At 40.5% G+C, this 14458-nt stretch overlaps 1 protein-coding gene across 5 annotated transcripts in view; it reads right to left on the bottom strand.

The window, feature by feature from the left end:
• Positions 1–3643: 3643 nt before the first annotated feature.
• The window catches only part of rbm33a (RNA binding motif protein 33a), a 203636-nt gene continuing 192821 nt past the window's right edge, over positions 3644–14458 (bottom strand). For all 5 annotated transcript variants that reach the window (XM_070881642.1, XM_070881644.1, XM_070881643.1 and 2 more), the window contains 2 exons: positions 9159–9247; positions 3644–7820 (listed from right to left, as the gene is read on the bottom strand). In XM_070881642.1, coding sequence (XP_070737743.1) covers positions 7769–7820; positions 9159–9247 — 141 coding nt within the window. In that variant the 3' untranslated portion in view covers positions 3644–7768. The remainder of the gene's footprint in view (positions 7821–9158; positions 9248–14458) is intronic.

Raw genomic sequence — 14458 nt, forward strand, 5'->3', positions numbered from 1 at the left:
TGATAGAACTGAAAGAGCTGAGTGTCAAATAAAAGCCTAAACTGTAAACCAGAAAACACACATACAACAAACACAGTTCCAGTCATGTGGGGGAAAACAAGAATGAAAGCATCTCCTCAAATATAGGCGCAGTTTATTACAGCAAGAATTAAAAATACTACGCACACCACGTCAGGAAGTACCAAATAGATTTCCACAACAGTTAAGAAATGTGATGAAATAATAATTTAAAAAATGATACGGCATTGAAATCCCTGTGGATAAAACAAGTTATTTTAGGCAAGATTTAAAATCAAGACAAATAGAATCTGCACAGAATACTGCATCTGTAAGGAGGAAAACTTGTTAGAAACTGCATCTCCAACACCAGCTCTGACTTCACATTCCCTACAACAAAACACATTAGTGAGTAACATTCAACATGCAAGACATTGAAATGCAACCTGATCACAGACACCACCCGTTTCCCTGCTAACCCTCAGCCCAGGCTTGGAGAAAAACACGCAGGGGACTTCTCTTGGTTTAAGACCAGAGCTTTTGAGTTATTAGCATTTCCTAAGACGCTCAGCGAGAAAAAAAAATAGATGAGGGGGAACGGCATAACTTATACGGAGGATTTTAGCGTCTCAGAACCAGTGCCAGTCTCAGAGCCAGTGGTTAAAACAGAAGTCACTGGGAAATCAGTGTTACTTCATTCACACTGATGAGCTTGACTTTCGTGCCACACATACTTAATAATCAGCAAATATTAGGGCCAAATCTCTCCAATTACGCAACTAACTGACTTGGTCAAATCATCGACTGCAATATTGGCACATCTCCTATTGTCATAGAAAACCATCAACGAGGGTCACCAACAGTACCTTGTGAAACTACACAGTTACCAAAGGAACTGGCAGTGCTATTTATTTTCTAACAAATCTGCCTAGCTATCAAATTGCAGTAATCTAAAATATCAAATATTGGTGAATTGCATGCAGAGGAAAATTGCTGCCCTTTGCTCAGGTGAAAGGATGCAAGCTCTGCATGCACAAAGTAGCGGACCAAAAAAAACACCTTCGATATATTTTCGAACATTCGAGTGCTTTTTTTCCTGTTTGGATAATATCAATAAAAAGATTTTTCTCCAAAATAAAAGCAAGTGCTATTTAAGCAGTTCACTGGAGAATGTCAGATAGAAAACGCATTCAGAAATATAGTACAGATACTATGACTGCAGTCTGCCTTGAATCATTTTTGCATATCTGAAAATTAAATATGGACCCAATGCAACAAACTGCTTTAAAAGAAAAAAATATATATATAAAAATACAATTACCCTGATATAGACATAGAAACATAGAAAATAGGTGCAGGAGTAGCCCATTCGGCCCTTCGAGCCTGCACCGCCATTCAATGAGTTCATGGCTGAACATGCAACTTCAGTACCCCATTCCTGCTTTCTCGCCATACCCCTTGATCCCGCTAGTAGTAAGGACTACATCTAACTCCTTTTTGAATATATTTAGTGAATTGGTCTCAACAACTTTCTGTGGTAGAGAATTCCACAGGTTCACCACTCTCTGGGTGAAGAAGTTTCTCCTCATCTCGGTCCTAAATGGCTTACCCCTTATCCTTAGACTGTGACCCCTGGTTCTGGACTTCCCCAACATTGGGAACATTCTTCCTGCATCTAACTTGTCTAAACCCATCAGAATTTTAAACGTTTCTATGAGATCCCCTCTCATTCTTCTGAACTCCAGTGAATACAAGCCCAGTTGATCCTGATATCAGGAAAGGAACATACTTTTCAGCATCTTACCACAATATATTGAATGCTTTTAAACTTGAACATTGCAACTTTAAGTGGTTACAATTTACATATACTCTAAAGCTAACACGCAAAATCTTCTTGTTCTGAGGTTCAGAACCTGTATGAAAGTCCTGTATGAAACTACCCACAAACGGTCAATTACACTGCTTGGCAGCAGGGGCAAATTTCAGTTTCACAGGTTCAGACAGAGGGAGGCTGTTGTTCACAGTGCATTTTTGTTTTGTAGAAAGCCTGGGCCAAGAGAAGCAGGGACAAAACAGCGTACACGCTGATGTTACAGCACACAAATACTGATCCTTCCCAACTGTGTTCTATAAAGAGCTCTGATAAAAGCTACACCAAGATTCAATGTGAATCAGTTTGTTCATAAACACTTGCATATGAAGGTCACAATTTCTAGCACCAACCTAGTCGGCAGTTAAAAAATAAAAGTCTTACACGAAATCCTTCGGATTATTAAGATTTGAGCCACATAGAACTGTGGCAATGCTTAATATTTCATTACCCACCAGATATTATCTCATGAACCAGTAACCCGTTTAAATTAGGAACAAAATGAAAAGTACAGACTCATTAAGCTGTTTCTTAAAGTAAATGTAGTGTGCAGTTTTAGGGAAGAAACATGCTTTAACATCTCATACTTATAAATAGCTCTGCGTAAAAGCAACTATTTTAATCATGGGCTATTTTTGTTTAAATAAAAGGATAAAAATGTTTATGTTCTACTGAATTAAAAATGCCAGTTATAAACATTGGACAGAAAACAATGAAAAATAAAGTGATCACTCATGGTTGTGGGGGAAAAAATGGTTATTTCTAAAGCATTGAAGTAAAAGATGTAAAAGAAGGGGCAATGTATTAAAGTATCTGACTTCTATAATGTTAGATATAGCTTGAACACCAGGGCGGTATAACAGCTCTCAACAAATATCGAACCTTTGAGTCAGGGATAAATCAATTCTCGATCTCTCTACCTTATATATTAATGTGAATAGAATTTCTATTCTACAAGTGCAGGAAAAAAAACACTATATAAATAAATTCTTTGAAATCTGTAAAGCGAGTAGGTGAAGCCAAATTGAAAACAAATAAAGCAACACCACATAAGGAACTAAAGCAAGACAAACGCTACACTAGAGACATCACAAATGCAAAAGCTACACCAGGTAACACAATACTAAACTAGCAGAGTATATAGCTCAGATTTGAAATATCCACACGGTTGCTGTTTAATTCTAACCATTTGATAGGATATTCAAATCGAAACTATCTAATCAGTAGCCCAATACTTTCACACCCTTGCTGACAGGCAAAGTCGTTACGGGAGGGTAAACTAAAAGGGGCACCTGTTCCCTTACACGTCTACGCATTAACTCTTCAATCAGGGCATTGCCAATTGTGGCACGTTTGAAGTTCCACAAACAAGACAGTTATCCATATACAGTATTACAGGTTATTTCACATTGTCCAAAAAGGACTTTTAAAATATTTAACTATTAGCTAGAATCTGACTGCCTAATGTGTAGCAGATCTTGGGGGGAGGGGAGCACGGCGATTACAGTGCTCTGTCTAGTGAGAATCTTCTATTAAAAATAAGAGTTGATGTATTGACTTAGATGCCTTTCAAAAACCAAATGATCCAGCTAAATATGTCCAGTTATGTGTCTATTAAACAGCCAATTGAATGTGTTTTTAAATAAACGGAGTGAATAAAGAAAACCATTTTCCTCTCACAGCTGTTTATTGCAGCAATTTGCAATAAACTAGTGTTAAATGGAAAAAAACTACAATTAAAAGGGAACTTTTTTAGGCGGGGGGGGGGGGGGGGCCTCTAAGTATTTAGTTTAAAAGTTCTTACCACATCTTCTACATACAGCATTTTAAAATTTCTCTCCAACAAACTCTCGCATAGAATGGGTGCTGCTCAATATGCCAAACATTTTATAAAGTAGTAAGCCAGTGTCGGAGTGAAAATCGGCTGAGGATGAGTCATGAACCATTGGGTCATGAACCATCTCGAATCTGAGTAGGAGCTGTGATCCACTTTTTAAAATTGGCATCAGTACTCAGCTGACATCCTTTACAGAGCCTCCATCAGCAAAGAAACAGCATGACTCAATGTTTCCTGGAGCACACCATGAGAGCCATTCTTGCTCTGTGGCATTAATTTACCGCTTCCAAATTTATAAAATGTAGGTTATCCTAGCACTAGGCAACCACTAATTTCAGAATACTGCATGTAGGAGATGTAAAAGTGGGCAATCGTGTACATCGCAAATACTCTCTCTACAAGGTTGTACCCCTTCAAACTATCAAAATGTCCTCCTGGCGAATCGCTGCAGAAAGTACAACTTTGTAATAGTCAATGTGTAGGGCAAACAATTTAGAAGCTACATAATGCGAACAAGGTGCCCATAGACCTCCAGAAAAGTTATCCAATTTGATTCAAATGATTTTATATTAAAACTCAAATTTAACAAGAGTGTACAGATTTGTGTTTAAACCACTGTGCACCCACTACTCACACAAGGACTTCACTGCACGTAGAACAAAAAGAGTAACAAATCCCCCCAAAAAAATTTGGCTCCACATACGCACCGAGGAGTTTGCAAAATATCACCCCTGAGTAAAAAGACTCATGCAAATAAACAGGAGAAAGTACATATGGAAGAACAGTGATCTTTATAAAAATGTATTAATACACAGGATGTCTTGTTTCAGTTCAATAGTCATTGCATCCAATTAACTTTGAAATAAAATACATGGAAAAAACACAAGCAACTTCAGAAAGTATTAGCTAATGCACACGCCTAAAAAGTAGATGAACATCACGGATGATGACTTGAAAGCATTTGGCTCTACTTACATGCTGCCGTACAAATGCTTCTTTGCACTTTAAGTGAAACCCACTAATGTGCAGTGTAACAACTCTGATGATGGTTGCAGCAAATCTTCCCCTACACCTACAGTTTTACCACACTTATGTCCTAAATGTGACTTGTCCTATCCCACTGTATCTTCCCTCTGCCAACATGGCCGCTGCCATTAACAAATGACTACTATATAAACTAGTGAACACTCCTCCCTCAAAAGACTTCAGCAATACAAGTTTCTTCTTCAATAATGCAAGTTATATTTTATATATATATATTATATATATATATATAAAATATAAATATATATTGTATAAAATACAAAGCCATATATATTGTTGCTGGGAATACGCATGTTTTGAGTTGCAACCCATTTGGTTTTCCAAAATGAAGATGTTAGAACTGTGGTTAACATTCAAAAGAACCAAAATGTCCGACTCATAAATTTTATGTGCGTGACATCACACAAACTCAAATAAACCGCCAAAAATGAAGGCCAATAACCCTTACCATCTGTTATACATCTCAATCCATCTATATGTGATCATGATACAATCAAATTGTTACTCATATAGCAAGAACTGGCAGAGGCAGCTCCATTATACCCAGGCCTCATTAGAAGCATCCCAAACAATTGCACACAACAAGATTCTATTTCTTCAAACAGGAGTCTCTGGTAGGCCTGATAAAACTCAAATGAAACCTGCATGATACTTTCAATCCTTGCACCAACTCGGGATTGAGCATCCAATTAAAAAAAAGACAACTTGCACTTAACCTCAGTTTATTCCAAGCTCTGCAACCCCCACCTCCTGTCCTTGCAAAATTTTCGACTGCTTATTCTTTTAGTTGCACCGCACTGTCAGTGATAAACCTCCCGTGTTTACAGTGCAAGAAACTGCATTTTACAGCCATAAACCAGTATAAACCGAATATGCAGTTAATATATTGATCTATTTTATGAAAGTAATTATAAAAATCCTTACTGAGCTGCAACATCTGACAAATCTGGGAGTGAATCAATGAATTTGAAACACTAATTGTTGGACAGTTTTATCAAATGGCACTGCGTAGGGCAGACTCTCAAAGGCTGTATTAAAATCTTAGTACTGTAAACACCTAGATATTTTTTCCATCACAAAGCAAGTCAGATATCCGAGTCCCTCTTACTATCAAATCTGCCATGACACTTTCTACAGCTGTGCTTCGTCACACAAAAGCTGTTTTGATTGCACAATTTCCTTCTGCACAGAATGACGGAGGTGATGTAACTAGCTGAACGCTGCAACTCAAAATGCATTCATTCTCAATCTTCTGAACAGAAAAATACTCCTGTGTACACTCAATAAAATGTGTTCCAAGATGTAGACTTAGAGAAGTCTATGCAGCACACATTTAAAAACATAACCCAAAACAATTTTCTATCCCGCCCCACTAAAAGATACCTTGCGACAACAATTGCATTTCTAAAGGGCTTTCAGTTTTCATCATCATCGGCAAGAAGCAGAGTCCCATCTGCTTTGGCAGGCTGGTGGTTGGACCATTTCACCAACAGACCCAAGACGTGAAACTGAGCAAGTCAGGAGTCACTGCCTATGGCAGTGAAACATTTGTTTATATGGATGGCTGGAATTCAGCAGATATAATTTGATGGTTAAAAAAAAATCACTAACCAGCAGACAGATGAATGAAAACCTGATTCTGGAGTTTAATGTATATCGGCGCAGTTTATAATACTTAAATATGAAATCAAAAAGTTTCACTTTAAGTATTAGATTACTACCACCACAGCAATAAATGCTCTCGGGTACAAAATATGGATGAAAATATTCAAAATACCTGCAGGAAGCCTTGAAGTAGTCCTTTGTGCAGACACAATCTCATGGTCTATAATGTAGAGTAAACCAACTATAGATTAATATATAGTAAACTAACAGCACTCTCATTCTGCTATTACTCTGGCAGTCCTGATATAAATTATCTGCATCTACCTTCAATCTATAATTGTAGCACTGAACTAGCTTGTACCGTTCTCTGCCACTCAGCCAACATAAATAGCTATGTTTTCCAGATGATTATCAGGTATTTTGGATATTTAACGAAGGTTCAGCCATCAAAATCATTTTGCTTAAAACAGGTTGAAAATCTTCACCTTTCATCTTTTACGTTAAATAATTTTTGACGTTTCACTGGCTGCTGAACATAGAGGGGCTAGGAATGCGTTTTTATGGCAACCACCTGAATATGCAAGTCATTTTTTCTTCAAATGATGCCTTTCATTAAAATGAATAATGTACATTTCTTACTGACAGCATACTGGCATTATTTTCAATTTTTCCCCAACGAAGCTTTTACGATAAACAAAAATAAACCCCCAATCCACATCGAACAGGCAAGCACCTCATCAAATACTCTGCCTTTAGGTTTCTACCTAGCTTTCTAAATCTTGTAGTTAAGCATCTTTCAAAAGACGTTTAAAACAATGGACTAATTTGCACGCGAAACTCGAAGTCATCAGCATGCATTTCTCAATGCAATTTTGAGTTCTTTTCAGCTAATTCTTATTTTAGATGGGCAAAATGATGCACTATTTTGAAGCTAGTCATGCCATAGGTACAAAATAGTTTAAAAGTGGGGCGATATTTAGCACTTAAGTCTAAACCTGCAAGGAAAGAAGTCTGCAGCAACCATTATCTAGTGTTATTCACCATTAAAGTCCTCGATTACGTTTGATAAGCAGCCGTCCTACTTCTACAGTGCCTACTTCAGTCACTGTTCACAGTTAAGTCATTCTTTTATGGTATTTTGAATCCACAGAGGTGGTTTTGCCAAAGACTTTGTTCCATTTCGTGACAATAAACAATAAACATGTAGAAACAAGAGTACAAATAGTCTTCTTCAGTGGCATCACATACTTCATCCCACAATGGACCTGGGCCAACTCCTTTGGTTTCACCAATTTAACGGTTACGCACTGGCTAGAAATTGATCACTGTACGATGGTTCTACGATTCCATATCTCCATTTGACTTGATCTGAACTTCTGCACTAGTATGAATCTTTGTTTTCATTCCGAGAATAATCATTCATCCATGATCAGTGCCACATTGATATGGGACAGATCTATCATGTGTCTGCAAGATGTGCAAGGAAAAGTAATGCAAAACAATCAAAAGGTTTCCAAGGTTAGAAGAAAAAAATGCATGCAAAATTAGCCTCAGCAAAAAAATAAGTCTTGTAAACACCACTTCTGTTCATTTTGAACTACATTACATATTATGACTTGAGCATGAAATGGCACAAATTAAAGAGTGTCGCCACATTATTGGGTTTGATGTCATAATTATGTAATGCCTTTAACACAGCAAAACAGCCCAAGGTGATTCAGTTAGGTGCAGATCAGACACGGAACAGTTAGAGAAGACGACCGAATGTATGGTCAACGAGGTAGATTTTCAGGTAACTTTGAAGAACTGAGGGGAGGAGTGAAGTTAACCTTGTATGGAATGCATGATGGCAGCAGAGTTCTAGACAAGCTTCAGTTTGTGATGAGAATATTAGAAAAGTCAAGTCTGGAGGCGATAAAGATTTCAAACAACCAAGTGCTGATTTTAACACTCGGGTGAAAAGCTGGAGGGAAATAGACGAATTTCCCGCCTGGGAGTCTCCGTGGGAGACCTGGACAATTTTAGTGGTTGGGGTTCCTTAACATCCCGCTGACCAGCTGTCCGCCGGAAGAGATGTAAAGAGGATGCCGGCAGGCCAGGACAACAGCACTTGGGCATGGTGTGGAGGGATGTACAACAGGATTCCACAGGCTTGAAGGGAGTCAAGGAGCCTGGGGTGGCAGAGGTCCAGAATATCACTGTAAATAATCCCTTTTTAGTACTTAGCTTTTGGGGCCTCCACTTGTGCTTTGGCAAGTTTTACTGGTCGGAGTGACCACGATGGTAGCACCAGCCAGCAGGGCATTAAAACTGGATCTGGGTCCTCTGTGTGATAGGACCCGATTGCCATATATTAAAGGAGGTGTCTGTCTGATTTAGATAGACGTCACAAATGTGCAAGGCGGTATCGGATCGGAGCAGGAAAACAGTCGCTCGATTAACTCCTGGTTAGAGGGAATTAAAATCTCTGCTCCAGTGTTTATATTAATTTTGATGTAACATAAAAGGAAAATAAGATTAAAGTGACAAAAGAATCTAGGCGATTTCCCAATTTATCAGGCTTACAAAAAAAGCTATAGTGCTTGAAAAATAATACCCAAAGTATATTACTTTTCAATAACGGAACAAAATAATTCAGAATAAGCAGTTAGACAAATTAAATCCAAACCTAAGTTTTTTTTTGCAACAGAAAATCTGTTTCACTTGGGTTACAGGTTTTATTGTTGAACTTGACTGAATTTTACTGTGTCCATTTTCTGAAATTTTTCCTTTCTAATTGGTTAAAAAGTAGTGATAAATATTTACCTGTGGAATTTCTGCTGAAATGCTGAAGCATGTGCAGGTTCCTTGAATTTCGCAATGGCTTTTCGTTGCTCTCGCATCATCTTGAAGTCCTGCAATAATATTTTAAACAGACATGAGGAAGGTGTTCTGTAATATGATTTTGGAGAAATGGTGGTGAAAGCCAATTCATTAGTAACTTTCAAAAGGGTACTGGATAAATACTTGAAGTAGAAACACATACAGGGCTCTGCGGAAAGAGCAGGGGTGTGGGACCAATTGGATGCTCTACCAAAGAGCAGGCACAGGCACGATGGGCCGAATGACTTCCTTCTGTGCTTTATCATTCATGGCAGTTAATTTTTACTCACTTCTCGGCTAAATGACAGCAGGAGAAATCCCATAAAACTTAAATGCACAACTCGTAAATGCAAGATGGTATAGCATTAGCTGTACACTGTAGTCAAGTAAAATTACAACCATCCAAAATAAAGCTCATCTTACGCAAGAGTCCAATTTACTCTGAATGGAAGTTAAAAAATCTTGAATGCAAAATATTTGATTCCTTCATCCAGCTCTCCTTTCCCTTAATTTGTTCTGCTCCAGATCAAAGCCATCCTGTACCACTCCCACCAAAACTCAGCATCGTAGCTTCTATTTCTCCACCCACCCACCCCCGTATCTTCAAATGGCATCCCCTTTCCAGTTGCTCACTCGGGCTGAATCCAAACATGCACAATCTCAGTGCCCTGTTTGACCAAGACCCCACATTTGATCTATCATTAAGACTCCTACTACATCAATCGTTTCTGTCCCTATTTTCTCCATGCCTTGCATCACCCTACATCTGCAACTTTCTTGAGCGTGACATCCCAGCATGCACCACTGCTCTTTTGATCTGGGTCGGAGTTATTTGATCCAAGGCACCACCTCACCTTCCGCTGGTGCCTTACACTTTCAGCAAGGGGAGAATGCCTCAATTTCTGCCCTGGTTGAAATGAACAGTTGACTAGAGTGTAATGCTTGACCTCATTGGTCCAAAGTGTCATTTGATGCAGTTATCTACATAGCCAACAGAACAGTATTACAGATTCTTAGAGAACACTTTCAATTTTTTAGAGAATACTTGCAATTTAAAGTACTCTGCTAATGAACAACTTTAAAACAGAAAAATAAGTTCAGAAATTTCCTAGTTCCCAAGAGGGAAAGTCGAGATCAACATCCAGCCCGAGATCAACAGGAGCGTCGGAGCGACCAGTGGGGAGTCGGGAGGCGGAGCAGCAGTTCATGAGGCCAAGAGGCCCAACAGGAGCGTCGGAGCGACCAGCGGGCAGTTGGGAGGCGGAGCAGCAGTTCGTGATGCCTACAAGAGGCCAGCTGGTGCAGTTGCAGCAGGGAGGCAAAAAAGTAGCAAGAAATCGAAAGGTGACATCACAGCCAAGGGGGTAAGTGATTGGCGAGTAGTTTTTCTTCTTTTTCTTTTCTTTATCAGTAAATAACCTTCAGCATTATTGTTGCCAAATTAAGTTAATCTAAGGGTTAAGTCATGGCAGGAGAGCTCGGATACGTGTTATGCTCCTCCTGTACTATGTGGGAAGTCACGGACGCTTCCAGTGTCCCTGACGACAACATGTGCGGGAAGTGCATCCGCCTACAGCATCTGACAGACCGTGTTGCGGCACTGGAGCTGCGGGTGAATTTACGCTGGAGCATTCACGATGCTGAGAATAACATGAATAGCACACTTAGTAAGTTGGCCACACCGCAGGTAAAGGGTACACAGCCAGATAGGGGATGGGTGACCAACAGGAAGAGCAGTAGAAGTAAGGTAGTGCAGGGGTTCCCTGCAGTCATCCCCCTGCAAAACAGATACACCGCTTTGGGTACAGTTGAAGGGGATGACTCATCAGGGGAGAACAGCAGCAGCCAAGTTCATGGCGCCATGGGTGGCTCTGCTGCACAGGAGGGCAGGAAAAAGAGTGGGAGAGCTGTAGTGATAGGGGATTCTATTGTAAGGGGAATAGATACACGTTTCTGAGGCCGCAACCAAGATTCCAGGATGGTATGTTGTCTCCCTGGTGCAAGGGTCAAGGATGTCTTGGAGCGGGCGCAGGACATTTTGAAGAGGGAGGGTGAACAGCCAGTTGTTGTGGTGCATATAGGTACCAACGATATAGTAAAAAAACAGGATGAGGTCCTACAAGACGAATTTAGGGAGCTAGGAGCTAAATTAAAAAGTAGGACCTCAAAAGTAGTAATCTCAGGATTGCTACCAGTGCCACGTGCTAGTCAGAGTAGGAATCACAGGATAGCTCAGCTGAATATGTGGCTTGAGGAGTGGTACAGAAGTGAGGGATTCAAATTCCTGGGAAATTTGAACCGGTTCTGGGGAAGGTGGGACCAGTACAAACCAAACGGTCTGCACCTGGGCAGGACTGGAACCAATGTCCTAGGGGGAGTGTTTGCTAGTGCTGTTGGGGAGGAGTTAAAAGTAGAGGGCAGAGAAACCCAAGGTAAAAAGGAAAAAGGGCCAAATTACAGCAAAATTCTAAAGGGGCAAAGTGTGTTAGAAAGACAAGTCTGAAGGCTCTGTGCCTCAATGCACAGAGTAAGGTGGACGAATTAACTGCGCAGATAGCAGTTAGCGGGTATAATGTAATTGGCATCACAGAGACATGGCTCCAGGGTGACCAAGGCTGGGAACTCAACATCCAGGGGTATTCAACATTTAGGAAGGATAGACAGAAAGGAAAAGGAGGTGGGGTGGCGTTGCTGGTTAAAGAGGAAATTAATGTAATAGTAAGGAAGGACATTAGCTTGGATGATGTGGAATTGGTATGGGTGGAACTACAGAATATCAAAGGGCAGAAAATGCTGGTGGGAGTTGTGCACAGACCACCAAACAGTAGTCGAGAGGTTGGGGACAGCATCAAACAAGAAATTACGGATGCGTGCAATAAAGGTACAGCAGTTATCATGGGCGACTTTAATCTACATATTGATTGGGCTAACCAAACTGGTAGCAATGCGGTGGAGGAGGATTCCCTGGAGTGTATTAGGGATGGTTTTCTAGATCAATATGTAGAGGAACCAACTAGAGGGCTGGCCATCCTAGACTGGGTGATGTGTAATGAGAAAGGACTAATTAGCAAATTTTATTGTGCGAGGCCCCTTGGGGAAGAGTGACCATAATATGATAGAATTCTTTGTTAAGGTGGAGTGTGACACAGTTAATTCAGAGACTAGGGTCCTGAACTTAAGGAAAGGTAACTTCGGTGGTATGAGATGTGAATTGGCTAGAATAGACTGGCGAGTGATACTTAAAGGATTGACGGTGGATAGGCAATGGCAAACATTTAAAGATCGCATGGATGAACTTCAACAATTGTACATTCCTGTCTGGAGTGAAAATAAAACGGGGAAGGTGTCTCAACCGTGGCTAACAAGGGAAATTAAGGAGTGTTAAAATCCAAGGAAGAGGCATATAAATTAGCCAGAAAAAACAGCAAACCTGAGGACTGGGAGAATTTTGTAATACAGCAGAGGAGGACAAAGGATTTAATTAGGAGGGGGGAAAATAGAGTATGAGAGGAAGCTTGCTTGGAACATAAAAACTGACTGCAAAAGCTTCTATAGATATGTGAAGAGAAAAAGATTAGTGAAAACAAATGTAGGTCCTTTGCAGTCAGGTGAACTTATAATGGGGAACAAAGACATGGTGGACCAGTTAAACAAGTACTTTGGTTCTGTCTTCACAAAGGAAGACACAAATAACCTTCCGGAAATACTAGGGGACCGAGGGGCTAGTGAGAAGGAGGAATTGAAGGAAATCCTTATTAGATGGGAAATGGTGTTAGGGAAATTGATAGGATTGAAGGCCGATAAATCCCTGGGGCCTGATAGTCTGCATCCCAGAGTACTTAAGAAAGTAGCCCTAGAAATAGTAGATGCATTGGTGATCATTTTCCAAAAGTCTATCAACTCTGGATCAGTTCCTATGGACTGGAGGGTAGCTAATGTAACACCACTTTTTAAGAAAGGAGGGAGAGAGAAAACGGGTAATTATAAACCGGTTAGCCTGACATCAGTAGTGGGGAAAGTGTAGGAATCAATTATTAAAGATGAAATAGCAGCACATTTGGAAAGCAGTGACGGGGTCAGCCCAAGTCAGCATGGATTTATGAAAGGGAAATCCTGCTTGACAAAGCTTCTAGAATTTTTTGAGGATGTAACTGGTAGAGTGGACAAGGGAGAACCAGTGGATATGGTGTATTTGGACGTTCAACAAGAGAGTTGTTAACCTGTGGAATTCCCTACCGCAGAGAGTTGTTGATGCCAGTTCATTGGCTATATTCAAGGGGGAGTTAGATATGGCCCTAACGGCTAAAGGGGATCAAGGGGTATGGAGAGAAAGCAGGAAAGGGGTACTGAGGTGAATGATCAGCCATTATCTTATTGAATGGTGGTGAAGGCTCGAAGGGCCGAATGGCCTACTCATGCACCTATTTTCTATGTTTCTATGACCTGGATGCCAGTCGGAACATAAGAAATAGGAGCAGGAATAGGCCATTCGGCCTCTCGAGCCCATTTAATAAGATCATGCCTGATGTGATCTTGTGCTCAGCTCCACTTCTCTGCCTGCTCCCCATAACCCTTCATTCCCTCATCATTCAAAAATCTGTCTATCTCCACCTTAAATATATTCAATGATCCAGTCTCCACAGCTCTCTGGGGCACAGAATGCTACAGATTTATGACCCTCAGAAGAAATTTCTCCTCATCTCAGGAACGATCTAAGCTCTGGAAACTTTAGTACCAAGCAAAGCCACAACTTAAAAAACACAATCGACTGGATTTTCGGTTTCCTCCGTTTTTGGGCGAAAACTTAAGCGATACATGAAAATTACAGTTTTTGCGCAGTTACCGATATAAGGCCTAACTTTCAACGTTTGGAGTCTGCGACGGGAAGGTTTGCATGATTATACAGGGCGCAAAAATGGGATCCTCGACAACTTTAGTGCGGGGCTGGGAGTGCTCCAAAGGTGGCCTTGGAAGGGGGAGAAAAAAATTCAAAAAACATCGCCAAGACGCTTACCTGACAAATCGCTGCAAAAATATTAAATAATGAAAACTTTAACTTACCTTTTTTTTCGCTTTTCCAACTTAGCGCATTAGGGCTCAGCGTACAGGTCGGGTGAGTGCCAAAACTCACAGTAACACAATCAGAGTCGTTACACTCTGGTGCAGCTCTCCCCGGCGGTGCCGCAAAAACAGTGCCGAGGATCGCAACCGGACGAAGAACAGCTTTGCGCCTGTTTTTTTGT

Source organism: Pristiophorus japonicus, chromosome 5 (genome assembly GCF_044704955.1).
Source record: "Pristiophorus japonicus isolate sPriJap1 chromosome 5, sPriJap1.hap1, whole genome shotgun sequence".
NCBI classification, from domain to species: Eukaryota; Metazoa; Chordata; class Chondrichthyes; family Pristiophoridae; genus Pristiophorus; species Pristiophorus japonicus.